Source organism: Macaca fascicularis, chromosome 9 (genome assembly GCF_037993035.2).
Source record: "Macaca fascicularis isolate 582-1 chromosome 9, T2T-MFA8v1.1".
NCBI lineage: Eukaryota > Metazoa > Chordata > Mammalia > Primates > Cercopithecidae > Macaca > Macaca fascicularis.
The window spans coordinates 73,416,829-73,444,819 of record NC_088383.1 but is presented as its reverse complement, the minus strand read 5'-3'; the positions used below and the strand labels follow the sequence as shown (position 1 = coordinate 73,444,819).

Genomic DNA, 27,991 nt, shown 5'->3' with positions numbered 1-27,991 from the left:
AAACAGGCTTTGGGCTAGGCTTGGTCCACAGGACTTAGTGAGCCAATTTCTGCTGTAGATTAGTGGCCCCCAGCCCTTCTGTGCAGCAGAATCACCTGGAAAACATTTATAAAATACCAGTGTGTATTCTTTATTGGTTTGTTTTAAAGGATTCTCAGGTGATTCTAATCCATGGTTAGGGTTGTGACCCGCAAGTTGGGGAATGGCCACTTGTCTCTCACTCCCGACAGGCTGCAGGGACTTTTCCTAGCCAGCTCCGTTAGTAACTCTTACCAAGTACATCTCAGATCTTAGCATGGCTCTAACGTCATTTAGTAACTGGGAACACCAGCAGGGTCAGGTCACCGAAGGGAAAAGTGAATCCTCAGAGACCTAATTCCATCTGACCTTCCCCTCCATTGGCCTTAATCAGGTAAGCCTCTGAACCTGCCCACCTATTTTCTCTTTTTAGCATCAGTGGGAATAACTGTGGTCATCGGTGGAACTTACCAGGTTGGGTTTTGGTCTCTTCTAAGTGAAATGGAAGCATATTGGTGATAATGGAATTCATTCATCTCTATCCAAATGTTCTAAAAAGTACACTTTATTAAATGTGAGATGCTTACTGGCAACTGAAACATGGGCCAGCAGAAAGTCATTGCCTCCCAAATGCCTGGACTCCCCACAATTTCACTCATGAAAATAATTGTCAGGTCCAGGAATTGCAGGGTTTTCTTGCATTTTAGTCTTTAAGCTAAGAACTGAATTTCCAGGCAACGTGTCTTGGTTGGGGAGAGCAGTCTTAAATGAAGAGTAGCCTTCAAACCACTCCATGTTTTTTTCAATTTTCCTCAAAAGATAGGACTCACTTTCCAGGTGTAGAAAAATGTTTCCTTTCTCCTGCTTTGTGGTGTCCAAACTGTTGGAAGAACGAATGAGTCACGCTGACTCGAAGATTGACATCTCGAAGGCTGACAGCTGTGGTGTCACTCAAAACCGGGAAGGAATCACTTCTTCCTCATAACTCTTCCTTCTCCTCCTCTGCACAGATGCAAGCTGCCCGCTGACTATTCATAAAGGGGCGGCAGCCCAAAGTCCACACGGTGTTGAACACAGTGTCAACCAGGGAATCACAGGCTACTTGAAAAAGATGAAGAGGGACAGAAAGGTTAACATTGAGTAATTCTGAAGAGGAACTGTATTTCCAGAGATGACATGATACCCAGAGGAAAGTAGAGACAGTAATCCAAATACAGAATTCAAAGGAAGAGCATACATTTCAGAGAACATTCTCAGAAAAGCTCCCGCCCAATCCAGTAAAGCAGAAGACACCCGGAGGTGCCCTCGCAGGTGGGCCCTTGGTCAAAACAATGGTGAGCAACCAGAACCTCCCACACCACCGTGCTCACTCCATGGAGAATGTTTTTTCCGGAAGACTCCCTCTTTTATGTTTCCATAGCTTTCCCATCTATGGACATACCACCTGGAACACACCCAATCTCGCCTATAGTTTTCACTGTTCAGGTATTGGATGAACAACCATTCGCTGATGGAAAAACATTTGCATGTGTTGGATATGTTCGTTAGCCACTGTCTTAGGAGCCAAGGATACAGAGACAAAAGGCATCATCCTCAACTTAAGGACTCCACAGTTTGGATAAAGAGGTGGACAGGTAAACAGATAGCTACACTACTTCATGATGAAAATAACCCCAAGGTGGTATGGGAGCCCACAGAAAGGGTCCCTATCCCTTCGCAGCAAGGGTTATTAGGGGAGGTTTCTTAGGGGAAGTAATATATCTAAGTTTAAACTTCAAGAATGGTCAGGAAAACGAAGTACTGATGCATACTAAAACATGGATGAATCTTGAAAACATTATGTTAAGCAGAAGAAGCCGGACACAAAAGGCCACATATTGTATGATTCTGTTTATATGAAATTTTCAGAATAGGCAATCCATATGGAGAGTAAAACAGTGATTGTCTAGGGCTGGGGTGGGGTAGGGAAGGTAATGAGTAATGACTGTTAATGGCTACAGGGTTTCTTTTGGGACTAATGAAAATGTTCTAGAATTAGATTGTGGTGATGGTTGTACAATTCTGTGAATATACAAAAACCACTGAAGTGAAGGGTATATTTTACGGTATGTGAATGATATATCAAATTTTTTAAGTTGGTTCATTGAAAAGATAAAAAATGTTGACAAACTTTTAGCTAGACTAACCAAGAAAAAAAGAGAGGATTCAAATTACCAAATTCAGAAATAAGAGAGAAATGTCACCAACAATCTTACAGAAATAAAAAGGATTAGGGCCAGGCACAGTGGCTCACGCCTGTAATCTCAGCACTTTGGGAGGCCGAAGCAGGCAGATCAGAGGCCAGGAGACCTCCTGGCTAACGAGACCCTCTAGGCTAACACAGTGAAACCCTGTCTCTACGAAAAATACAAAAAATTAGCAGGGTGTGGTGGCGGGCGCCTGTAGTCTCAGCTACTCGGGAGGCTGAGGCAGGAGAATGGCGTGAACCCGGGGGCAGAGATTGCAGTGAGCCAAGATTGCACCACTGCACTCCAGCCTGGGCTACACAGTGAGATTCCGTCTCAAAAAAATAAAAATAAAAAGGATTATAAGGGAATACTATGAATAACTACATGCCAAAAAATGTGGAAAACTTGGATGGAATGGACAAGTTCGTAGAAAGACATGAACTGCTGAAACTGACTCAAGAAGAATAGAAAATATGAATAGACTGTTAGTGTATACAAATACAATTACTAACCCAAGCTGGTGATTTAGTAATTAAAAACTTCCCCAAAGAAATCCAGTTCTACTTGGCTTTACCGGGGAATTTTACCAAACATTTTAAGAATTAATATCAATCCTTTCTAAACTTTTTAAAAAATTAGGAGAGAAGGGATCATTGCCCAACTCATTTTACGAGGTCAATATTACTCTGATACCAAAACCAAAGACATCACAAAAATAACAAACTATAGACTAGTATCTCTTGTGACTATAGATGCAAAATCCTTAACAAAATACTAGTAAACTGAATCCACCAACATATAAAAAGGTTTACATCATGACTAAGTGGGATTTAGCCCACGAATGCTAAACTATACTAAAATCAATTAATATGATACACTACATCAATAGAATATAGAACAAATACCACATGATCATCTCAATAGATGCAGAAAAAACATTTGAAAATATCCAACACTTTTTCATGATAAAAACATTCAGCCAGATGCAGTGGCTCATGCCTTTAATCCTAACACTTTGGGAGGCCAAGGCGGGTGGAGCACCTGAGGTCAGGAGTTCCAGACCAGCCTAGCCAACATGGTGAAACACTGTCTCTACTAAAAATACAAAAATTAGCCAGGCATGGTGGCGGGCGCCTGTAATCCCAGCTACTCAGGAGGCTGAGGCAGGAGAATCGCTTGAACCCGGGGTGCGGAGGTTGCAGTGAGCTGAGATCACACCACTTCACTCCAGCCTGGGCATAAGAGTGAAACTCTGTCTCAGGAAAAAAAAAAAAAAAAGAAGAAGAAGAAGAAGAAGAAGAAGAAGAATTAAAAAAAAAAACAAAAAAAAAAAAAAACAAAAAAAAACTCAACAAACTGGGAAAAGAGGAGAACTCCCACAACCTGATAAAGCCCATCTAGAGACAGCCATAGCTAACAATCATGCTCAATGGTGAAAGATGAAATGCTTTTACTCTAAGATCAGAAACAAGACAAGAATGTCCACTCACAACACTTCTATTCAATGTTGTATTGGAAGCTCTAGCCAGGGCAATTAGGCAAGAGAAAAAAATTTTAAAAATCCAAATTGTAAAGGAAGATGAAAAGCAGATGGCATTATCTTATATATAGAAAAACCTATGGAATCCATGAAAAAAATCAATTAGAACTAAGGAGTTATTTCAGCTGTGTTGTAGGATATAAGATGAATGTACAAAAATCAAATGTATTTCTATACATTATTAGTAAATGATCTGAAAATAAAATTTAAATACAATTACATTTCAATAGCATTAAAAAGAGTAAAATACTTAGGAATAAATTTAACAGAAGTCCAAGATTTGTACTGTGAAAACTATAAACACATTGTTGAAATAAAGAAGACCTAAATAAATGGAAAGGACATTGATATAAATATAATTTTGTTAAGATGGCAATATTCTCAAATTGATCTATAGATTCAATGATAACCCTCTCAAAATTCTACCTGCCATTCCTTGGAGAAATTGACTAACAGTTCCTAAAATTCATATGGAAATGTGAGGGATCCAGAATGTCCAAAATAGTTTTGACAAAAAAGTACACAGTTTAAGAACACATCTTGATTTCAAAATTTACTGCATAACAACAGTAACAGACAGCATGGTCCTGACATAGATCAGTGGAATAGAACTGAGCGTCTAGAAATAAATCTTAACCTTTATGGTCAATTGATTTTTGACAAGGGTGCAAAGATAATTTAATGTAGGAAAGAATAGTCTTTTCAACAAACGGTGCCAGAACAACTGAATATCCACATAGAAAAGAATGAAATTGGACCTTTTTCTTACATCATATACAAATATTAATTCAAAATGAATCACAGACCTAAATGTTAAGAGCTACAACAATGAAACTCTTAGAAGAAAACATGAGTAAATCTTTGTGACCTTGGGTTAGGCAAAGCATTACTACATATGACACCAAAAGTACAAATGACAAAAGAACAGATTAAAAAATAGATAAATTGGACTTAGAATTTGAAACTTCTGTGCTACAAATAATACCATCAAGAAAGTAAGGGGAAAAAAACAAAAAAAGGGGGGAGAAAATGTTTGCTAATCATATCTCTGATAAAGGACTTGAATATATAAAGAACTCTTACAATTCAATAATAAAAAGACAACACAATTTAAAAAGAGACAAAGAATCCTAATAGACATCCAAGTATATATGCAATGGCCAATAAGCACATAAAAAGATGCCCAACATCAGTAACTGTCAGGGAACTGCAAATTAAAATCACCATGAGATACAGCTTCACAGGGAGTAGGGTCTATAATTAAAAAGACAGATAATGACAAATGTTGGTGAGGATGTGGAAGAGCCTGAGCCTTCACAATTTGCTGGTGAGAATGCAAAATGGTGTGGCCACTTTGGAAAACAGTTTGGCAGCTTTTCAAAATGTTAAACATAGAGTTACCATTTAACCTAGCAATTCCTCTCCTAGATACATACCCAAAAGAAATTAAAACATATGTTTCCACAAAAATTTGTGCATAAATGTTCATAGCAGTATTATTCATAATAGCCAGAGGGTAGAAACAACACAAATGTCCATCAATTGATGAATGGATAAAGAAAGTATGTTGAGGGAGGTTCCAAGATGGCCAAATAGTAACAGCTCCAGTCTACAGCTCCCAGCGTGAGCGATACAGAAGATGGGTGATTTCTGCATTTCCAACTGCATTTCCAACTGAGGTACCAGGTTTATCTCACTGGGGTTTGTTGGACAGTGGGTGCAGCCCACGGAGTGTGAGCCGAAGCATCGCCTCACCCAGGAAGCGCAAGGGGTCAGGGAATTCCCTTTCCTAGCCAAAGGAAGCCGTGACAGACAGTACCTGGAAAATCAGGACACTCCCACCCTAATACTGCACTTTTTCAATGGTCTTAGCAAAAAGCATACCACATTATATCCTGCACCCAGCTCAGAGGGTCCCATGCCCACGGAGCCTCGCTCACCACTAGCACAGCAGTCTGAGATCAAACTGCAAGGGGGCAGCGAGGCTGGGGGAGGGACGTCACCATTGCTGAGGCTTGAGTAGGTAAAAAAAGCTGCTGGGGGCCGGGCGCGGTGGCTCAAGCCTGTAATCCCAGCACTTTGGGAGGCCGAGACGGGCGGATCACGAGGTCAGGAGATCGAGACCATCCTGGCTAACACAATGAAACCCCGTCTCCACTAAAAATACAAAAAAATTAGCCAGGCGTGGTGGCGGCGCCTGTAGTCCCAGCTACTCGGGAGGCTGAGGCAGGAGAATGGAGGGAACCCGGGAGGCGGAGCTTGCAGTGAGCCGAGATCGCACCACTGCACTCCAGCCCTGGGCAACAGAGTGAGACTCCGCCTCAAAAAAAAAAAAAAAAAAAAAAAAAAGCTGCTGGGAAGCTCGAACTGGGTGGAGCCCACTGCAGCACAAGGAGGCCTGCCTGCCTCTGTAGACTCCACCTCTAGGGGCAGGGCATAACTGAAGAAAAGGCAGCAGAAACTTTTGCAGACTTAAACATCCCTGTCTGACAGCTTTGAAGAGAGTAGTGGTTCTCCCAGCATGGAGTTTGAGATCTGAGAACGGACAGACTGCCTCCACAAGTGGGTCCCTGACCCCCGAGTAGCCTAACTGGGAGACAGCTCCCAGTAAGGGCCGACAGACACCTCATACAGCTGGGTGCCCCTCTGAGATGAAGCTTCCAGAGAAAGGATCAGGCAGAAACATTTGCCGTTCTGCAGTATTTGCTGTTCTGCAGCCTCCGCTGGTGATACCCAGGCAAACAGGGTCTGGAGTGGACCTCCAGCAAACTCCAACAGACCTGCAGCTGAGGGTCCTGACTGTTAGAAGGAAAAGTAACAAACAAAGGACATCCACACCAAAACCCCATCTGTAGGTCACCATCATCAAAGACCAAAGGTAGATAAAACTACAAAGATAGGGAGAAACCAGAGCAGAAAAGCTGAAAATTCTAAACATCAGAGAGCCTCTTCTCCTCCAAAGGAACGCAGTTCCTCACCAGCAATGGAACAAAGCTGGACGGAGAATGATTTTGACGAGTTGAGAGAAGAAGGCTTCAGACGATCGGTAATAACAAACTTCTCCAAGCTAAAGGAGGATGTTTGAACCCATCGCAAAGAAGCTAAAAACCTTGAAAAAAGAATAGACAAATGGCTAACTAGAATAAACAGCATAGAGAAGACCTTAAACCACCTGGTGGAGTTGAAAACCATGGCATGAGAACTACATGATGCATGCACAAGCTTCAGTAGCCAATTCAATCAAGTGGAAGAAAGGGTATCAGTGATTGAAGATCAAATTAATGAAATGAAGCGAGAAGTTTAGAGAAAAAAGAGTAAAAACAAATGAACAAAGCCTCCAAGAAATATGTGACTATGTGAAAAGACCAAATCTACGTTTGATTGGTATATCTGAAAGTGATGGGGAGAATAGAACCAAGTTGGAAATCACTCTTCAGGATATTATCCAGGAGAACTTCCCCAACCTAGCAAGGCAGGCCAACATTCGAATTCAGGAAATACAGAGAATGCCATAAAGATACTCCTCGAGAAGAGCAACTCCAAGACACATAATTGTCAGATTCACCAAAGTTGAAATGAAGGAAAAAATGTTAAGGGCAGCCAGAGAGAAAGGTCGGGTTACCCACAAAACAAAGGGAAGCCCATCAGACTAACAGTGGATCTCTTGGCAGAAACCCTACAAGCCAGAAGAGAGTGGGGCCAATATTCAACATTCTTAAAGAAAAGAATTTCAACTCAGAATTTCATATCCAGCCAAATTAAGCTTCATAAGTGAAGGAGAAATAAAATCCTTTACAGATAAGCAAATGCTGAGAGATTTTGTCACCACCTGGCCTGCCTTACAAGAGTTCCTAAAGGAAGCACTAAATGTGGAAAGGAACAACCAGTGCCAGCCACTGCAAGAACATGCCAAATTGTAAAGACTATTGATGCTACGAAGAAACTGCATCAACTAACGAGCAAAATAACCAGTGAACATCATAATGACGGGATCAAATTCACACATAACAATATTAACCTTAAATGTAAATAGGCTAAATGCTCCAATTAGAAGACACAGACTGGCAAATTGGATAAAGAGTCAAGACTCATCAGTGTGCTGTATTCAGGAGACTCATCTCACGTGCAGAGACACACATAGGCTCAAAATAAAGGGATGGAGGAAGATCTACCAAGCAAATGGAAAACAAAACAAAACAAAAAGCAGGCTTGCAATCCTATTCTCTGATAAAACAGACTTTAAACCAACAAAGATCAAAAGAGACAAAGAAGGCCATTACATAATGGTAAAGGGATCAATTCAACAAGAAGATCTAACTATCTAAATATATATGCACCCAATCGAGGAGCACCCAGATTCATAAAGCAAGTCCTTAGAGACCTACAAAGAGACTTAGACTCCCACACAATAATAATGGGAGACGTTAACACCCCACTGTCAACATTAGACAGACCAACAAGACAGAAAGTTAACAAGGATATCCAGGACTTGAACTCAGCTCTACACCAAGCAGACCTAATAGACATCTACAGAACTCTCCACCCCAAATCAACAGAATATACATTCTTCTCAGCACCACATCGCACTTATTCCACAATTGACCACATAGTTGGAAGTAAAATACTCCTCAGCAAATGTAAAAGAACAGAAATTATAACAAACTGTCTCTCAGAACACAGTGCAATCAAACTAGAACTCAGGATTAAGAAACTCACTCAAAACCACTCAACTACTTGGAAACTGAACAACCTGCTCCTGAATGACTACTGGGTACATAATGAAATGAAGGCAGAAATAAAGATGTTCTTTGAAAACAATGAGAACAAAGACACAACATACCAGAATCTCTGCGACACATTTAAAGCAGTGTGTAGAGGGAAATTTAAAGCACTAAATGCCCACAAGAGAAAGCAGGAAAGATCTAAAATTGACACCCTAACATCACAATTAAAAGAACTAGAGAAGAAAGAGCAAACACATTGAAAAGTTAGCAGAAGGCAAGAAATAACTAAGATCAGAGCAGAACTGAAGGAAATAGGGACACAAAAAACCCTTCAAAAAAATCAATGAATCCAGGAGCTGGTTTTTTGAAAAGATCAACAAAATTGATAGACCACTAGCAAGACTAATGAAGCAGAAAAGAGAGAAGAATCAAATAGATGCAATAAAAAAATGATAAAGGGAACATCACCACTGATCCCACAGAAATACAAACTACCATCAGAGAATACAATAAACACCTCTATGCAAATAAACTAGAAAATGAAGAAGAAATGAATAAATTCCTGCACATACACCCTCCCAAGACTAAACCAGGAAGAGGTTGAATCTCTGAATAGACCAATATCAGGCTCTGAAATTGAGGCAATAATTAATAGCCTACCAACCGAAAAAAGTCCAGGACCAGATGTATTCACAGCTGAATTCTACCAGAGGTACAAAGAGGAGCTGGTACCATCCCTTCTGAAACTATCCCAATCAATAGAAAAAGAGGGAATCCTCCCTCACTCATTTTATGAGGCCAATATCATCCTGATACCAAAGCCTGGCAGAGACACAACAAAAAAAGAGAATTTTAGACCAATATCCCTGATGAACATCGATGCGAAAATCCTCAATAAAATACTGGCAAACCGAATCCAGCAGCACATCAAAAAGCTTATCCACCACGAACAAGTTGGCTTCATCCCTGGGATGCAAGGCTGGTTCAACAAATGCAAATCAATAAATGTAATCCATCATATAAACAGAACCAAAGACAAAAACCACATGATTATCTCGATAGATGCAGAAAAGACCTTCAACAAAATTCATCAGCCCTTCATGCTAAAAACTCTCAATAAACTAGTATTGATGGAACATATCTCAAAATAATAAGAGCTATTTATGACAAACCCACAGCCAATATAATACTGAATGGGCAAAAACTGGAAGCATTCCCTTTGAAAACTGGCCCAAGGCAGGGATGCCCTCTCTCACCAATCCTATTCAACATAGTGTTGGAAGTTCTGGCCAGGGCAATCAGGCAAGAAGAGAAATAAAGGGTATTCAGTTAGGAAAAGAGGAAGTCAAATTGTCCCTGTTTGCAGATGACATGATTGTATATTTAGAAAACCCCATGGTCTCAGCCCAAAATCTCCTTAAGCTGATATGCAACTTCTGCAAAGCCTACAGATACAAAATCAATATGCAAAAATCACACACATTCCTATACACCAATAACAGACAAACAGAGAGCCAAATCATGAGTGAACTCCCATTCACAATTGCTTCAAAGAGAATAAAATACCTAAGAATCCAACTTACAAGGGATGCGAAGGACCTCTTCAAGGAGAACTACAAACCACTGCTCAATGAAATAAAAGAGGACACAAATGAATGGAAGAACATTCCATGTTCATGGATAGGAAGAATCAATATCATGAAAATGGCCATTCTGCCCAAGGTAATTTATAGATTCAAGGTCATCCCCATCAAGCTACCAATGAGTTTCTTCACAGAATTGGAAAAAACTACTTTAAAGTTCATATGGAACCAAAAAAGAGCCCACATTGCCAAGACAATCCTAAGCCAAAAGAACAAAGTTGGAGGCATCATGCTACCTGACTTCAAACTATACTACAAGGCTACAGTAACCAAAACAGCATGGTACTGGTACCAAAACAGAGATATAGACCAATGGAACAGAACAGAGGCCTCAGAACAGAGGCCTCAATGGAACACCACACATCTACACCCATCTAATCTTTGACAAACCTGACAAAAACAAGAAATGGGGAAGGATTCCCTATTTAATAAATGGTGCTGGGAAAACTTGCTAGCCATATGTAGAAAGCTGAAACTGGATCCCTTCCTTACACCTTATACAAATATTAATTCAACATAGATTAAAGACTTAAATGTTAGACCTAACACCATAAAAACCCTAGAAGACAACCTAGGCAATCCCATTCAGGACATAGGCATGGGCAAGGGCTTCATGACTGAAACACCAAAAGCAACGGCAACAAAAGCCAAAATTGACAAATGGGATCTAATTAAACTAAAGAGCTTCTGCACAGCAAAAGAAACTACCAGCAGAGTGAACAGGCAGCCCACAGAATGGGAGAAAATTTTTACAATCTACCCATCTGACAAAGGGCTAATATCCAGAATCTACAAAGAACTCAAACAAATTTACAAGAAAAAATCAAACAACTCCATCAAAAAGTGGGCGAAGGATATAAACATACACTTCTCAAAAGAAGACATTTATGCAGCCAACAGACACATGAAAAAATGCTCATCATCACTGGTCATCAGAGAAATGCAAATCAAAACCACAATGAGATACCATCTCACACCAGTTAGAATGGCGATCATTAAAAAGTCAGGCAACAACAGGTGCTGGAGAGGATGTGGAGAAATAGAAACACTTATACATTGTTGTTGGGACTGTAAACCAGTTCAATCATTGTGGAAGACAGTGTGGCAATTCCTCAAGGATCTACAACTAGAAATACCATTTGGCCCAGCCATCCCATTACTGGGTATATACCCAAAGGATTGTAAGTCATGGTACTATAAAGACACATGCACACGTATGTTTATTGCAGCACTATTCACAATAGCAAAGACTTGGAACCAACCCAAATGTCCATCAATGATAGACTGGATTAAGAAAATGTGGCACATATACACCATGGAATACTATGCATCCATAAAAAGGATGAGTTCATGTCCTTTGTAGGGACATGGATGAAGCTGGAAACCATTATTCTCAGCAAACTATCACAAGGACAGAAAACCAAACACCGCATGGTCTCACTCATAGTTGAGAATTGAACAATGAGAACACTTGGACACAGTGTGGGGAACATCACACACCAGGGCCTGTCGTGGGGTGGAGGGATGGGGGAGGGATAGCATTAGGAGATATACCTAATGTAAATGACGAGTTAATGGGTGCAGCACACCAACATGGCACATGTATACATATGTAACAAACCTGCACGTTGTGCACACGTACCCTAGAACTTAAAGTAGAATTAAAAAAGAAAAAAAGAAAAAAAAAAGAAAATACGTTACAGCCATACAATGGAATATTATTTAGCAATAAAAAGGAATGGAATACTGATACATTCTACAATATGGATAAACCTTGCCAAGTAATGTAAGTCAGTCACAGAAAACCATATATTATATGATTCCATTTATACTAAATGTCCAGAATAGGCAGTTCTAGAGGTAGAAAGTAGATTCGTGATTTCCTCAAGCTGGGCAGGGGGAGTTTGGGGAGAGACTGTTAATGGCCCTGGGGTTCCTTTTCAGGGTGATGAATATGTTCTAAAATTGACTGTGGGATTGACTGCATAATTCTGTGGACATATTTAAAAGCATTTAAATGGGTGAATTGTATCGTGTGTGAATTGTAACTTAATAAATCTGTTTCAACAACAACAAAAAATGAATGATTAGTGCGTTTCACACAGGGGCAGAAAGGAATGGGCCATCTACCCAAGTAGTTTATTCACCAGGTCGGAAACACTCTGTGCAGAATCTACGAAGGGACATTTCTGAGCCTACTGAGGCCCATAAGGAAAAATAGAATATTCTGTGATAAAAATGAGAAATAAGCAATCTTTGAAAATGCAGTATGATGGGTGGATTCATCTCACAGAACGGAACCTGTGTTTTGATTCACCAGGTTGGAAACACGCTTTTTGTAGAATCTACAAAGGGACATTTCTCAGCCCATTGAGGGCTATAAGAAAAACATCTAATATCCCGTGATAAAAACTAGAAGCAAGCTATCTGAAAATGCTTTGTGATGTGTGGATTCATCTCGCAGAATGGAACCTGTGTTTTGATTCACCAGGTTGGAAACACTCTTTTTGTAGAATCTACGAAGGGACAGTTCTGAGCCCACTGAGGCAGGAGTCAGGAGAGAGACCAGGAATGCCCAAGATGATGGTGGAGAGGAAGGCTAGGGCTGAATCAGAAAGGGCCATGTACGGCATACTGAGGAGTCTGGATTTAATCCATAAGGAGGAATGTATTGAATGATTTACACAGGGGGTCAAGATGATCAGATTTGTGTGGCATATCTGGTCCCAATGGTGACCATCAATTAGATGGGACACAGAGACTGGGTTAATTTGCAGTAACCAGGCAAGTGGGATATGAAAGAGATACTTGGGAGAATGAATCAATAGGACATTGCTTGCAGAAAGTAACTTGACCTGACCAGAGATTAGCAGCAGGCACTTTTTCATCCTCTGTAGAAACAAAATAGGATGATACTCCCTTTCATAGGGCACACTGAATTATTCACATTTCCAAGCCCTCACACCTTCACCTCCAGACTGCACTCTAGACATTGATCTATGAAAAGATCCAAAATTCTCTCTGCTGCAGACACTGTCTGTGGTGTGGAGCCAGCTCTTTATCAGCCTGCATTTCAACTCTTGTCTTCTAAAAATAGAAAATGCTAATTCACACCTGGATACAATATCCTGGCTTCGAAAACTGAGAGTAAAAACTTCCTAAGTAAATTAGGAAAAAGAAATAGTCAGTGCTAGAAACTAGGTAGCAAAGCAGTTGTTTAAAATAACTATCCTTGCTGGGCACGGTGGCTCACGCCTGTAATCCCAGCACTTTGGGAGGCTGAGGCAGGCAGATCACTTGAGTTCAGGAGTTCGAGGCCAGCCTGGGCGACATGGCGAGACCCCCCATCTCTACTAAAAATACAAAAATCAGCTGGGCATGGTGGCACATGCCTATAAATCCCTGCTACATGGGAGGCTGAGGCACAGGAATCACTTGAACCCGGAAACAGAGGTTGTAGTGAGCCAAAATCACACCACTGCACTCCAGCCTGGGTGACGGAATGAGATTCTGTCTCAAAAATTTTTTAAAAATTTTTAAATAAAATAATTGTCCTCAAGTGTATAGAGATCTTTACACCGAAAAGGTTTTTTGAATTCCTACCCTGACTGAAAACAAAACAAACAAACAAAAAAGGCTTAAGCCAAACCAAGTGGTCCTATAAAGAATAATTCCTGATATGGAAAATTATTTAACAGTGGAATGGATAATCCAAGCCAGTTGGGCAATTCCTTCTCCAGCCTTAAATGATAGATTTTTATTTTTTCTGGGAAGGCTTTGGTGTAGTAGTTTACCTTCAGGAGTGGTGCCAGCAGCTCGCGGGCAGGACAGCAAGAACTTTAGTGAAGGAGTGCCCAGAATCTTTCCTTCACCATTTCTTGCTCAGCCACAGTGTTCCGTCAAGAATATTCAGTTAGCTCTGATGATCTCTTTGAGTCTAGGGGTTCTGGCTATATCTCAGTGTGAAAACAGGAACAAAACTCCCTGTGCACTGTACATGCCATTGAGATACCTACCTTCCACTTTGGAGACAAAGCCCAGACTCCGCTTAAGGTCAGAGCAGATGGAGTGGAGACACCATCGGAATTTTGCATCGCAGCGATATTTGTTGGCACCGCACGTGTCATAGCAGACGTCCAGCTGGTTGCAGCACTTGGTCATTGCTGGAATGCCCAAGTCCATCTGGGGAAAAGGGAAGGAAGGGAAAAGAAGGGGAAGAAATGCCACGTTTAGACTAAGGACCTTAGGCAACCTTGCCCACCTTGTTATTAACTAGCCGGTTCTCACATTTCTATTGCATATCCCAATCAATTCAGAAACACCAATGACTCAGTAAAATGCCAACAGTCACAGGATTACAAGTTTTCATTGTTACTTAGTTATTAGTTCAATAAGCGATTCTGGCCCATTTTTCACCTTTTTTTTTTTTTTTTTTTTTTTAGATGTTAGTAATTTTACAATTCAGAGGCAGCTTACAGTAATGAAAATAGAGACCGGAAGGGTAGTCAAGAGAGCAGAGCCACAGGGCTTCTAAATTAATTAACACTTAACATTCCCATGTGAGATTTTGTGTGAGCAAAGGATTCTATGGCTAAGAAGTATAAAAAAATTCAGCCTCAGTTCATCAAGAGATCACCAGCATCCCAGACAGCACTATTTTAAAGGTGTGTGTGTGTGAGTGTGTGTGGATGTGTTGGAAAGTAGAGTGGGTATAGAACACACAGCTCCTGATCACAAGAGGGCTGTAGTTAAACCACAACATCTCACACACACCCATGCTTACTAAGCATCCTATAAACAACTGTAAATGTAGTGGCATAAACTGTGTAACTAAGTTCATAAAATGCCACATGTGTCTGGGCGTGGTGGCTCACGACTATAATCCCAGTCACCTTTGGGAGGCCGAGGTGGGTGGATCACTTGAGGTCAGGAGTTCGAGACCACCCTGGCCAACATGGTGAAACCCCGTTTCTACCAAAAATACAAAAATTAGCAGGGCATGGGGTATGTTTGTGTGTTTGCAGATTTCTACGATGTCAGCACTCCAAACATAGCCAGTTTGGCACTACTAACACGAAGTCAGCTGCTTGCAAAAGTCATGATGATATGTAACAATCAGCTCTCACTGGCCAGCACCAGCTGGCTCCGGCACATCACTGGAATGGTCCACTAATTTCAATAAGTCAAACCTGTCAGATCTATCTCAAATTAAGTTATGTCGTGATGTCCTAAGTCTCAGCTGACATTTTCAGTGGTGATTTCAAAGTTCTGATCCACTACCAAGGGTTTATCTGAGGGACAGCTGTCCCTGGGAAAAGGAAATCACATATCTTCTTTGAAAATTCTCTCCCTCATATCCTTAAAATACTTAATTGTATTGCTCAACTTTTTTCCAGAAACAATCACTTCCATCAAGGATAACTCTAGGATTGCTCTCAGTCAGAACCAATTAACCAAGAAGGTAATGCTGGCAGTACATACACTTTCTGGTACCTTGAGACCCAGGAAATAGGAGCCGCAGCCGTTGGGCTCTTGGGGCTTGTAGCCAGGTCTGGGCATCGGTGCCTTTCCTTGCAGGAGGAAGAAAGGAAAGCAAGAAGAAATATTTAGAAATCAAGCATTTGGGAACATTCATCAAATGAAAATTTTCTAAAAGCATATTTCACTTTTTCTTTAAAGTCACTGTTCCTCACATCCATATCAGGTGATGATGATGATGATGTCACAGAAGAATAATGACTTTCAGACGACTCTGACTTTTTCTCCTAATCTCAAAAAATCTCATGAGCTTTTTTTTTTTTTTTTTTTTTTTGAGACAGGTTCTCTCTGTCACCCAGGCTGGAGTACAGTGGTGTGATCTTGGCTTATTGCAACCTCTGCCTCCTGAGTTCAAGCAATTCTCGTGCCTCAGCCTCCCAAGTAGCTGGGATTACAGGCATGGGCCACCACGCCCAGCTAATTTTTGTAATTTTAGAAGAGACAGGGTTTCACCATGTTGGCCAGGTTGGTCTCGAACTCCTGACCTCGAGTGATCCACCTGCCTCGGCCTCCCAAAGTGCTGGGATTACAGGCGTGAGCCACCGCACTCAGTGAGCACTTCTTTACTGACATTTCTAATGTTTTTTAAATGCATAACCTTGAAGATAAGGGCCATGGCAAAACCCAACTAAAGCTCAAGTTTCCTCATTCCTTAACCACTGCAAGACCATACGCCACTCAAAGAACAAGCAGAACACAACTTATCGTACACTGAAGGAATCGGAGTTGTAACAACACCACAAAAGGGTTTTAACTTCCAGGAGATTCAAGCAAGATTCCATAAACCTAGAGCATGATTGAGCAAAGAGCAAAGAAATCACCCTGATGTGGTATCTTAGGCATTTATTTCATAGAAGTAAGCAGAAATGATCTGAACAGCTTTGAATTTCTGTTTTTTATGATCTTTCAAATGTGTAGAGAGAAGCTTTATCAGTTACATCGACGGCAGTGCCCACAGGTAAAGATAACCTTGACCTGACATGACCTCAGGACAGCCATCTGCAGTGGGTATTTTATCCCATTATCCAGATAAGAAACTCGGGCTAAAAAGTCGCATGACTTACCTAACATCATAGAAAAAGTGGGGGAAATAGGATATAAAGTCAGATTTCCTGTTTGTCTCCAAAACCCATGCTCCTTCACCACATCTCTGCCTCTTTTTAGGAGATACAAGACCTTAGAGTAAGGCATAAGACACTCCTTCTTTCTTTCTTTCTCTTTTTCTTTCTTTCTTTTCTTTTTTTTTTCTTTTCTTTCTTTCTCTCTCTCTCTTTCTCTTTCTTTCTCTTCTTCTTCTTCCTTCTTCTTCTTCTCCTCCTCCTCCTTCTTCTCCTTCCTTCCTTTTCTTCTTCTGCTTCTTTTTTTTCTTTTCTTTTATTCATTCATTCTTTCTTTCTTTCTTTCTTTCCTTCCTTCCTTCCTTCCTTCAATCTTCTCCTACCAGGTATTTATTTTTTAATTATTTCGTATTATGAAATATTTCAAAACTGTTGAAAAGTCAGAGAAACAAACAACTCGTACCAAATGCACAAACATAATAAATGTTAACATCTGCCGAACTTGCTATAAATGTTTTTTGTTTTTTAATTAAATGTGACAGTTAAAGTACAGGTTTAGGGTGCTGTTGAAGCCTCTTTGCACTCATCATTCTGTTTTAACTTTTAGACACTAAGTTTATATTTTAAAGCCCTCACTTTGTATCATTCTGCAAAATTGTCTTGATTATGCTTGGACCTTTACTCTCACAAAGAACTTTGCAATTTTTTTGAATTTGTAGAACCAACTTAGTAAATTCTGCAAGAAAGATGGTCAAGAGTTTTATTGAAAAATTCATCGAATGTATAGATTTGGAGACAGCTGCCTTTCTTAGGATACTTAGTCTTCCCAAATACAGACACGGTATAGTTCTCTGTTTACGTATGTCTTCCTGTATGTCATTCAACAGAGCACTGCAATTTTCTCCATAGGTGTATTATACTTTCTATATACCTATATTATTCAGATCCTTAAACAAGATGGAATATCTCATAAAAATCCGGAGCTAAGACTCATGCCTCTGGTATAGTAAATCTGCACTTTCCTGGAACCCAGGCTGCTTCCAGCTTTCTACTCTACCAGCTGTAGAGTGTAGCCCTGGCTCTCATGGTCTAAGATGGCGCTTCAGCCAACATCCATATTACCTGTAACAGGACGGGAGGAGTTGGAAGCGTCCAGCCCCTCTCTTCAGTAAACACACTCCAGAATGTTATACCCGTCACTTCCTCATACTTCCCTCTGGCCAGACCTTAATCAAATGGCAAAATCTGGTTGCAAAGGTGGGCTAGAAAATGAAGTGGGCAGCCATGAGCCCAGCTAAAACGTGGAAGGAGGGGCTTGATACTGTAGAAAAGAAGAAGAATGGACATTAGGGGACACTAAGCAGTTTCTGCCACACTTTGGGTATTTGTTGCTGTGATACATGTGGTTATAACATTGTGGTCCAAGATGACTTCCAATGATCCCCACCTCCTGGTATTCACCTCCTTGTATATAGTCCCAGGAGTGGTCTGTGTGACCAAGAGAATACTGCAGACGTGGAGGTGTGCTCCTCCTAAGACTAAGCTATAAAAGACCACAATTTCTGTCTTGGACTCTCTTATTCTCCCTCTCTCACCGTTCACTCTAGGGGAAGTTATGTCATGAACAGTCCCATGGAAAAACCCATCTGGCAAAGAACTAAAACCTCCTGACAATAGCCACATGAATTTAACAAGAGATCCTCCAGCCCCAGCTGAATCTCCAGAGATGGCAGCATCAGCTGGGCAACATGACCTCAACCTTACGAGAAACTGAGCCAGAATTGCCCAGCAAAGCCACTCCAGGATCCCCGACCCTTAGCAACTGTGTGATATAATCTTTGCTACTGTAAGCTGCTAAGTTTTGAGGTACCTTGTTGCTCAATAATATATAACTGTTTCAGTTGCCATTATGATTTTTTTTTTTTTTTTTGAGACGGAATCTCACTCTGTCGCCCAGGCTGGAGTGCAGTGGTGCAATCTTGGCTCACTGCAGTCTCTGCCTCCCAAGTTCAAGTGATTCTTCTGCCTCAGCCTCCTGAGTAGCTGGGGTTACAGGTGCACACCATCACACCCAGCTACTTTTTGTATTTTTAGTAGAGCTGGGGTTTCACTATGTTGGCCAGGCTGGTCTCGAACTCCTGGCCTCAAGTGATCCACCCACCTTGGCCTCCCAAAGTGCTGGGATTACAGGTGTGAGCCACCTTGCCTGGCCTGCCATTATGATTTTAATCTCTTTGTTATATTTTTTTCTATGACAGCTTTATTGAGCTATAATTCATATATCATATACATTCACTCATTTAATGTGTACGATTCAATGGTTTTGGCATATCCACATAGTTGTCCAGTCAACACCATAATCTAATTTTAGAACATTATAATCTCAAAAAGAAACCCTGTACCCATTAGTCACCACTCCCATCTCCCTACCCCCAGCCCTAGGCAACTCCTTCACATGAATTAAATCATACAACAGGTGGCCTTTAGTGTCTGGTTTCTTTCACTTAGCATAATGTTTTCTGGTTTCATACATGTTGTAGTATGTATCAGTACTTAAGTTCTTTTTATTGCCAGAAAAACCTTCCATTGTATAGGCATACTATATTTTGTTTACCCATTCATCGGTTAATAGACATTTGCGTTGTTTTCACCCTTTAGCTATTATGAATAATACTGCTACTAATATTTGTAGACAGGTTTTTGTGTGGACATGTGTTTCATTTCTCCATAAGAATAGGATTGCTGGGTCATATGGTAACTCTGTTGAACATTTTAAGGAATTGCCACACTGTTTTCCAAAGTGGCTGCACCACATTCCCACCAGCAATGCATGAGGGTTCCAGTTTCTCCACATCCTCACTAACACTAGCTATTGTCTGTCTTTTTTATTGTAGCCATCCTGGTGGGAGTGAGGTGGTGTTTCACGGTAGTTTTGATTTGCATTTCTCTAATGATTATGTTGAACATCTTTTTATGTGCTTATTGGCCATTCATATAAATTCTTTTGGAATATGTCTTTTTAAAGCCTCTACCCACTCTATAATTGAGTTATTTATCTTTTTACTGTTGAGTTGTAAGTGTTCTTTATGTATTTTGGAAGCAAGTGCCTTGTCAAATCTGCAAACATTTTCTCCCATTCTGTGGGTTGTCTTTTCACTTTTTTGATGGTGTAACTATTTATTTTTTTCTTCTTCTTTTTTTTTAAGAGATGGGGTCTCGCTGTGTCACCCAGGTTGGAGTGCAGTGGCACAATCATAGCTCACTGCAGCTTCAAGGTCCCTGGTTCAAGTGATCCTCCTGCCTCAGCTGTCCACGTAGCTATGACTGCAGGTGCATGCCATCATGCATGGCTAACTTGTAAATTTTTTTATAGAGATGGGGTCTTGCTATGTTGCCCAGGCTGGTCTTAAACTCCTAGGCGCAAGCAGCTCTCCAACCTCAGCTTAATGAGCTGCTAGAATTACAGGCATGAGCCACTGTGCCCTGCCTCTTTTCATTTTCTTCTTTTCTTTTATTTTTTGAGACAGGGTCTCTCACTCTGTCACCCAGGCTGGAGTGCAGTGGTGTGATCTTGGCACACTACAGCCTCAATCTCCCAGGCCCAAGCAAGCCTCCCACCTCAGCCTCCCTAGTAGCTGGGACCACAAGTGCTATCACTGCACCTGACTAATTTTTGTATTTTTTTGTGAAGATGGGGTTTTGCTATGTTGCCCAAGCTAGTCTTGAATTCCCAGACTGAAGCTATCCACCCGTCTTGGCTTTCCAAAGGGCTGAGATTATAGGCATGAACCACGGCACCCAGCCTTCTTTTTCTTATTGAGGTGAAATTCAGATAACACAAAATTAACCATCTTAAAGTATGCAATTAAATATATTCACAATGTTGTACAACCATCACCTTTATCTAGTTCAAAAACATTTTCATCACCCCCAAGGTAGACCTTGTGCCCATTCAGCAGTCACTCCCTGTCTCAGGCAGTTTGGATGCTATAACAAAAATACCATAGACTGGATGGCTTACACAGCAGAAATTTATTCCTCACAGTGCTGAAGGCTGGGAATTCCAAGATCAGGATGCCAGTGCATTCCATATCTGGTGAGGGCCTTCTTCCCGGCTTGCAGATGGCCTTGTCTTCTCTTCTTTCTCTTTCTCTTCTTACGAGGACCCTAGTCTCATCATGGTGGCCCCACACTCAAGATAGCATCTCAGCTCACTGCAACCTCTGCCTCCTGGGTTCAAGCCATTCTCCTGCCTCAGCCTCTGGAGTAGCTGGGATTACAGGTGCCTGCCACCACGCCTGGCTAAGTTTTTGTATTTTTAGTAGAGACAGGGTTTCGCCATGTTGTCCAGGCTGGTCTTGAACGCCTGACCTTAAGGGATCTGCCCTCCTCGGCCTCCCAAAGTGCCAAGGTTACAGGCGTGAGCCACCACGCCTAGCCAGAGAAGGAAACATCTTTTTCACAACTTTGCTGAAAAGGGCATTCGCTACAGACTTGGCTCAGTTTCTTGGGTTACCCTCTGCCTTTTTGCCCTTGATAACTCACAGAAGATAAAACTCTGCTATTCTAGTTTGAAAGATACCGGAATGGAATTCCTATCCAGCCTGCAGCTGATGATGGTTATTTTTATTTTATTTAATGTTTTATGTTAACTGCAGAAATTCTGTTTAGAAATGAAGCTGAAAGTATAAGTTCTAAGACAAAAGGTAATGGTTTCAGTCTAGGCAGAAACAGAAATCATTCAAGAATACCATATCCTCAAATTATCGTTTGAGGAGCTTATGGTTGATGTTTTAAGTCTAGGCGTTAATAATGTATCATATCCACAGATGTTTTATTTTCTGGCTGGAGCTGTTTATAGGAGTGAGAGGCCGACAACTTGATCCTGTTCAAATTCACATTTTAGTGTTCATAAAAAAAGTTTTATTGGAACACAGCCGCACTCACGATTTAGCTATGGCTGCGTTCACAGAAAAAAACAGCAGAATACTGTTCTAATCTTGATGTGAGGATGGTTTTCTAATCAAGACATAAAATTCAGAAGCCATAAAGAAAGAGACTGACAGATTTGATCTTATAAAACTTAAAAGCTTCCGAATAAAGTGAAATACCATAAAAGTCTTAAAAGACAAACTGGAGGGAGATTGAGAAGAGTTAGCCAAGAATCCAAGAGCTCTGCCTGCCAGTGGTGGACACTGCCTCCTGAGCCCACCCTTTTATCTCTGTCACTGGAAAGAGCAGCACAAACTTTCAGGGCTTTGTGTCCCAGGGCAAGAGTTTTGCCTTCCCGGGAGGGTGCATCCATCCTCTCCACCCAGCTGGTTCCCCGGGAGGTGCTAGCAGGGAGTGAGTACGCTTTATTGAAAGGTACATCTGCAGCAAACCACCGTGGCACACATTTGCCTGTGTAACCAAACTGCACATCCTGCACATGTACCCCAGAACTTAAAAATCTACATTAAAAAAAGGATTAACATTTGTATTTCCAAAAGAAATTCACGGGAGTGATTTTTTCCTCTCTGGCAGCAATAGTTCTTATCACTCTTCTTTTAAATTTTGCCACTCTGTTGGCTAAAAGTGGCATCTCATTGTTACTTTAATTTGTAGGCCCCTGATCAATACTGAATTCAACCATATTATTTGTATGCAAACCATTTGGTTTTTCTTTTCTGTCAATTGCCTATTTCCATTCTTTGCTCATTTTTCTTTTAGACCTTTCGCCTATTTCTTCACAGTTCGTAAGAACCTTTTTGTAGTATACATATTGTGTCTTTGTCATTTGTTTTACAATTTTCCACTTAATAGTATGATTTTTCTATTAATGTTGTATTGTTATAAAGAACAGATAATGATACCAAATGAATAATAAGAGTATTTACTAAACTATTATAGGCATGGCTTCATCAACAACCCCGACTAGCTGTCTCAAACGTGAGAAAAAATAATTTCCAGGCGGGGAGCAGTGGCTCACACCTGTAATCCCAGCACTTTAGGAAGCCCAGCAGGGGGATCACCTGAGGTCACAAGTTCGAGACCAGCCTGGCCAACATGGTGAAAGCCCGTCACTACTAAAAATACAAAGTAGCTGGGTGTGGTGGCGCATGCCTGTAATCCCAGCTACACCAGGAGGCTGAGGCAGGAGAATCACTTGAACCCAGAAGGTGGAGACTGCAGAGAGCCGAGATGGTGCCACTGCACTCCAGCCTGGGTGACAGAGGGAGACTCCATCTCAAGAAAAACAAAATTCCAGAAAAAAAAAGAAAGAAAAGTATGTCTTCCTTCCTCCCAGAAACACTCAGATGCAACATGACTAACACATCAACGGAACACAGCAGGACAGAGGCAATTCTCCTGAAGAGAAGAACTCTGTATTACAGTTGCGAAAACAGATTAAGTTACTGCAAAAGGTAGGGTGACCAACTTGTCCTGGTTTGCCTGGTACCATCCCAGTGTTAGTACTGAAAGTCCCACATCCCAGGAGCATCTCCCCTACTCCCTGAGTCCCCAGCAGACTAGGAGGTCAGTCACCCAAAAACAAGAATAATCTGTTTGCCTCTAAGCCAGTGGCTGTTTTCATTTTTTGGGCTCTGGATCCCCTGGAGAATCTGATGAAGTCTGTGAGTTATTTCCCTGGAAAAAGATACAAACTCACAGGTTTATAAAATTTTGCTGTAAAACGTCAGATAAAAATTCTCTTTAAAAAATAGACTGATATTTATTTTTATTTATGTGTTTATTTTTGAAACTTAATCTCGCTCTGTTGCCCAGGCTGGAGTGCAATGGTGTGATCTCGGCTCACTGCAACCTCCGCCTCCCGGGTTCAAGTGATTCTCCTGCCTCAGCCTCCCAAGTAGCTAGGATTACAGGTCGCGCCACCACACCCAGCTAATTTTTGTATTTTTAGTACAGATGGGGTTTCACCATGTTGGCCAGGCTGGTCTCAAACTCCTGACTTCAAATGATCCACCTGCCTCAGCGTCCCAAAGTGCTGGGATTACAATAGACTGATGGTTAAAGAAACTTTTAAGATACTTTTACTCTTGGAACTAAATCCAGGAAGAAATTCATTTTCAGGATCTTTTATTAAAGTGTGAAAGCGTGAACAGCATCATCATAGAAACTCTGCTCCATTGACCCAGCTCCAGAGACCTTCGTGAGGCAGGTAACTCTCCAGTCATTGTTCCCTCGAGGGACTTCTTCCAGAAGCTGAGAGGCTGTTGTCCAGCCACTGGGATTTCTGGGATTTTTCATTTTTATGTTGAAAGAGAACTGGAAGAATCTGAATGCAATTAACCTGTTCACTAGATTGTCTTTCTCATAACGTTTATAAAATTTGTTTGGTACCTACCATGCTCTCTATATACTACTGATTCTTTATGTATATTATCTTTAATTCTCACAACACCTTTGCAAGGTGGGTATTAGTAACACTATTTTTACATATTTGAGGAAACTAAGGTTGAGAGAGTCAGATAACTCACCCAAGGTCACCAGCAATGGGATATTTTCCCCTAAATTCAAATCCATGATTTTTCCATTACCATGCTTATTTCTCAAAGTCTGGTTCAAAGACTACCCATTAAAAGTGCAGTTCCAGCCGGGCGAGGTGGCTCACATCTGTAATCCCAGCACTTTGGGAGGCCGAGGGGGGCGGATCACGAGATCAGGAGATCGAGACCATCCTAGCTCACAATGAAACCCCGTCTCTACTAAAAATACAAAAAATTAGCTGGGCGTGGTGGTGGTGCATTCCAGCCTGGGTGATAGAGTGAGACTCTGTCTCAAAAAAAAAAAAAAAAAAAAAAGTGCAGTTCCAAGGTCCCTCCACAGGCCTACTGCATCAGAATCTCTGGAGATGGAAAAGGGTATCTACATTTTGGAAACAATTCTCAAGGAAATCTTGTTTGCATTGGTACAGAGTCTTTTTTTTTTTTTTTTCAGACGGAATCTCGCTCTGTCGCCCAGGCTGGAGTGCAGTGGCGCAATCTCGGCTCACTGCAAGCTCCACCTCCCGGGTTCACACCATTCTTCTGCCTCAGCCTCCCGAGTAGCTGGGACTACAGGCGCCCGCCACCACGCCCGGCTATTTTTTTTTGTATTTTTAGTAGAGACAGGGTTTCACCATGTTAGCCAGGATGGTCTCGATCTCTTGACCTCGTGATCTGCCCACCTCGGCCTCCCAAAGTGCTGGCATTACAGGCTTGAGCCACCGCGCCCAGCTGGTACAGACTCCTTAATGACAGCTGTGCTAGGTATGCCATTGACACACGCTGGATCTTGTCATATTTATAGCCCACTTGTTTGACAAGTACAGATTTTGTGTGTTGGCACGAGAACAAATTACTTTAGATACGAGAAGCACGGAAAACAATGTTGACATGCTATCATGGGCTACCAGGATACATACACAGTTTTATCTGCCTGCATAATTTAACCTGTGGGCTGAAGTTCTCTAAGAATGACGTCATAGAATGGCATTCCTTTACCTCGGCTGTGCTTTGCAATCACCTGGGAAAAACGTTAAACTACTGATGTCTGGGACCAACCCACAGAAATTTTGATTTAATTGATTTGGTGCCAGGTGTTGTTAAAGCCCCTCAGGTGATCTGAAGGGTACCCAAGTTAGAAAGCCGCTGTTTTAAATAGTAGTTAGTACCTATCAAAGGTAAGATCTGGCTGGTGCTGTGGCTCACGCCTATAATCCCAGCAATTTGGGAGGCCAAGTTGGGAGGATTGCTGGAACCCCGGAGTTGGAGACCAGCCTGGGTAAGATGGTGAGACTCCCTTCTCTACAAAAAGTTACAACATTATCTGGGCATGGTGGCGCATACTTGTAGCCCAAGCTAACTGAGAGGCTGAGGCAGGAGGATCTCCTAAGCCCAGAAACTTACTAATCAGAAACACCTGGAGTGGGGCCCAGCGACCTATTTAAATCAGCCCTCCAGGGCCTTCAATGCACAGGCGAGTTTGAGAATCACTACTTAAAAAACAAGCACGGTGCATGAGAGCTGTGTCACAGAGCAAACTACAAAAGCGCAGACTCGTTAGTAGGCATTGTCTGTTCCAAAGATTGCTCGATTCACAATCAATTTGAGAAGATATTTTGTACTCTTGGGCACAGCCGACAGGTTTTTGGCTCCACTGGGTTCCAAGGTAAGGAGGCGTAGTCCCCTATTTTTCTAAGTGTTTTTCAGGCCTCTCATTGAGCAGGCCGTTTTACACAAAGTGAGAAGAGTTATTTGCCTTCCTCTTCTCTCTATTTACTCTTCCCATCCCCCACCAGTTGCTGCTGGCGTCCACCCTGCCCAGCCAGAGGCTCTGCAACTAAAATTTGCTGAAGTCTTTTAATGCTGTTTTGCTAGAGAAGGAAGAAGAGGGTTTGGTTCTTGATTTCCTAATAGAAATTCCTGCTGTTACCTATTTGCTGAACCACAGATATTAGTCTTGTGTTGCCTTTAGGAAGGAAAACACCTGTGTTGATTCCAATGTCTGAAGTGAGTCAACCCCTTCCCTGCCCCATCTGTGCAAACGAGGTGAGCATAATCCAGTGGCAAGGCCTCTGCATTGGTCTAACTGCCTTGGCCAAATACACGGTTTCAGGGCCAGGTGGGTCCTAACAGACCAGGCGTTTTTCTCTGTGAAGCTTTCACAAAGAAGCTGCAGCATAGATGGTTAAACCATAGATTTTAACTATAGATGGTTAAACCATCTATGCTGCAAAACTTTGGGTCCTGATGCAATGATTAACCATTACCTCCTAGTCACTGTTAGTGTATAAGGAAGCGATTTTCCCCACTCAAAAACGAATAGAGAGACTTATGGGGTGAGTCCGGGAAGTTTGTAGTTTTTTTGTGCATCTCTTGAAAGCGGACTTTTTCTCTGTTATTTGGAGAAAATATTTCTCAAATAATTTTTCCTGTTAGGCTAAACTGACCATTTTCATTTCTAATCCCATGATGAGATAGTTGACTAATTAAACCATAAAACTAATGCTACCCATGACCTGAGACTGTGCATGCTTTCATGCGCATTGGCAATTACAAGGTGCTACCCAGCTTCAGGGCCTGGGGCTCCACATTTTGCTCACGTTACATTAATTTCCAGGGCCCAGTGAAGGAAGCACTCGTGCCAGGGACTCCGTGCCGGCAGTCAGGTGTGCACCTTAGCTCCTGTGTACCCCAGTCCTACTCAGGCAAGGTAGGGGAAGTGCTCCTGCTAGCTCACAATTCTACATCTGGCGCCAAGCCCAGGGGACAGCCCTTGGGATCCCTGGTGAGCCACGAACCCTTCCTCTCCACAGCAGGCCTGTCATTGCCGAGGCCGCAGGCAGGGACAGCTCCCCTGGGAAAGTCCAATAAATTGATGGCAGTCAGGGACCGAGAGCTGGGAGGACGGTGTGAACTGCAACAGCGGGGAGGGACAATTTGTTTCCAAGCTGAGCACAGAGCAACTGAAGAGGCGGTTTTGCCCCGTGGCAGATTTTCCTCTGCATGTTCAGCTTCAGTTTTCATCCCTGGGAACTCCTCACAGAGACCTCTCACACCCACCCTCCTTCTTCCCACCCCAGGTACCCTTTTCCTAAGAACAGCCTCACAACAAACTCATAAAATGGCCCAGGGAAGGTTACCCAGATACAATACAGGAAGCTCAGTGAAATGTGAGTTTGAGATAACAAAGATTTTGTCAGGATAAGTATGTTCCAGATATTTCACTGGATATACTTATACTAATGACTTATTTGTTGTTCATTTGGATTTCACATTTCACTGGGTGTCCTACATTTTTATCTGCTAAATCTGGCAGCTCTAAATGGTTAACAGGAAAAAGTCCAAGACAGATCGTGGCCTCTCTGGGGCTGCCCATGGGTCCATCAGCGACAGTTTTCACAGAAAGAGAAACCGCACACTCACCATATCGGCACCTGTACTGACAGACTCCATTCTTCCCTCCCAGCAGCTCCAGAAAAGAATCGAAGTAGCTGTTGACAGATTCAAAGCTTCCCCGGAGGTGCCGAAGGCCCCAGTCTGAATAGGACTCCTCTGCATCAGGGCTCGTGTCACTCTGAGCCAGGACAACCCCAAGGCTGAGCCACAAAACCAAGAAGCCACTGGCCAGCTTCATCCTGCAGCCAGGTAGGTACTGGGTTCTCTCCTCAAACCCCAGCCAGTGTCCCAGAAGTCCAGGGACAAACCCCCTACCCAGATGTCAGGCAGGACTGGGAAAGGGATTATCTGGAACATTC

General features: G+C 41.9%; 1 protein-coding gene and 1 long non-coding RNA gene across 7 annotated transcripts in view; one reads left to right on the top strand and one right to left on the bottom strand.

Annotated features, from left to right (window-relative positions):
- Positions 1-105: 105 nt before the first annotated feature.
- On the bottom strand, positions 106-27,991 carry PLA2G12B (phospholipase A2 group XIIB). 6 transcript variants are annotated; one of them, XM_005565538.5, is made up of 4 exons: positions 27,660-27,991; positions 15,635-15,723; positions 14,170-14,335; positions 106-1,119 (listed from the first exon to the last, which is right to left on the bottom strand). In XM_005565538.5, the coding sequence occupies exons 1-4, from the start codon at positions 27,868-27,870 to the stop codon at positions 998-1,000; spliced, it is 588 nt and encodes a 195-aa protein (XP_005565595.1). In that variant the 5' UTR covers positions 27,871-27,991; the 3' UTR covers positions 106-997. The 6 variants fall into 6 exon arrangements, with proteins under 6 accessions (XP_005565595.1, XP_005565596.1, XP_005565597.1 ...); XM_005565539.5 differs by having other exon boundaries at positions 106-1,116; XM_005565540.5 differs by having other exon boundaries at positions 15,647-15,723.
- Positions 27,625-27,991, top strand: part of LOC141407690 (uncharacterized) — a 30,694-nt gene continuing 30,327 nt past the window's right edge. Inside the window, exon 1 of the long non-coding RNA XR_012417822.1 lies at positions 27,625-27,881. This is a non-coding gene — a long non-coding RNA (uncharacterized lncRNA). The remainder of the gene's footprint in view (positions 27,882-27,991) is intronic.

Excerpts from the sequence above, each read along its gene's own strand:
- PLA2G12B (XM_005565538.5), bottom strand. The coding sequence starts at position 27,870 with ATGAAGCTGGCCAGTGGCTTCTTGGTTTTGTGGCTCAGCCTTGGGGTT. Across the intron at positions 15,724-27,659 it reads TCAGTACAGGTGCCGATATG|GAAAGGCACCGATGCCCAGA; the intron begins GTGAGTGTGCGG and ends TCCTCCTGCAAG. Across the intron at positions 1,120-14,169 it reads CTTTGTCTCCAAAGTGGAAG|TAGCCTGTGATTCCCTGGTT; the intron begins GTAGGTATCTCA and ends ATCTTTTTCAAG.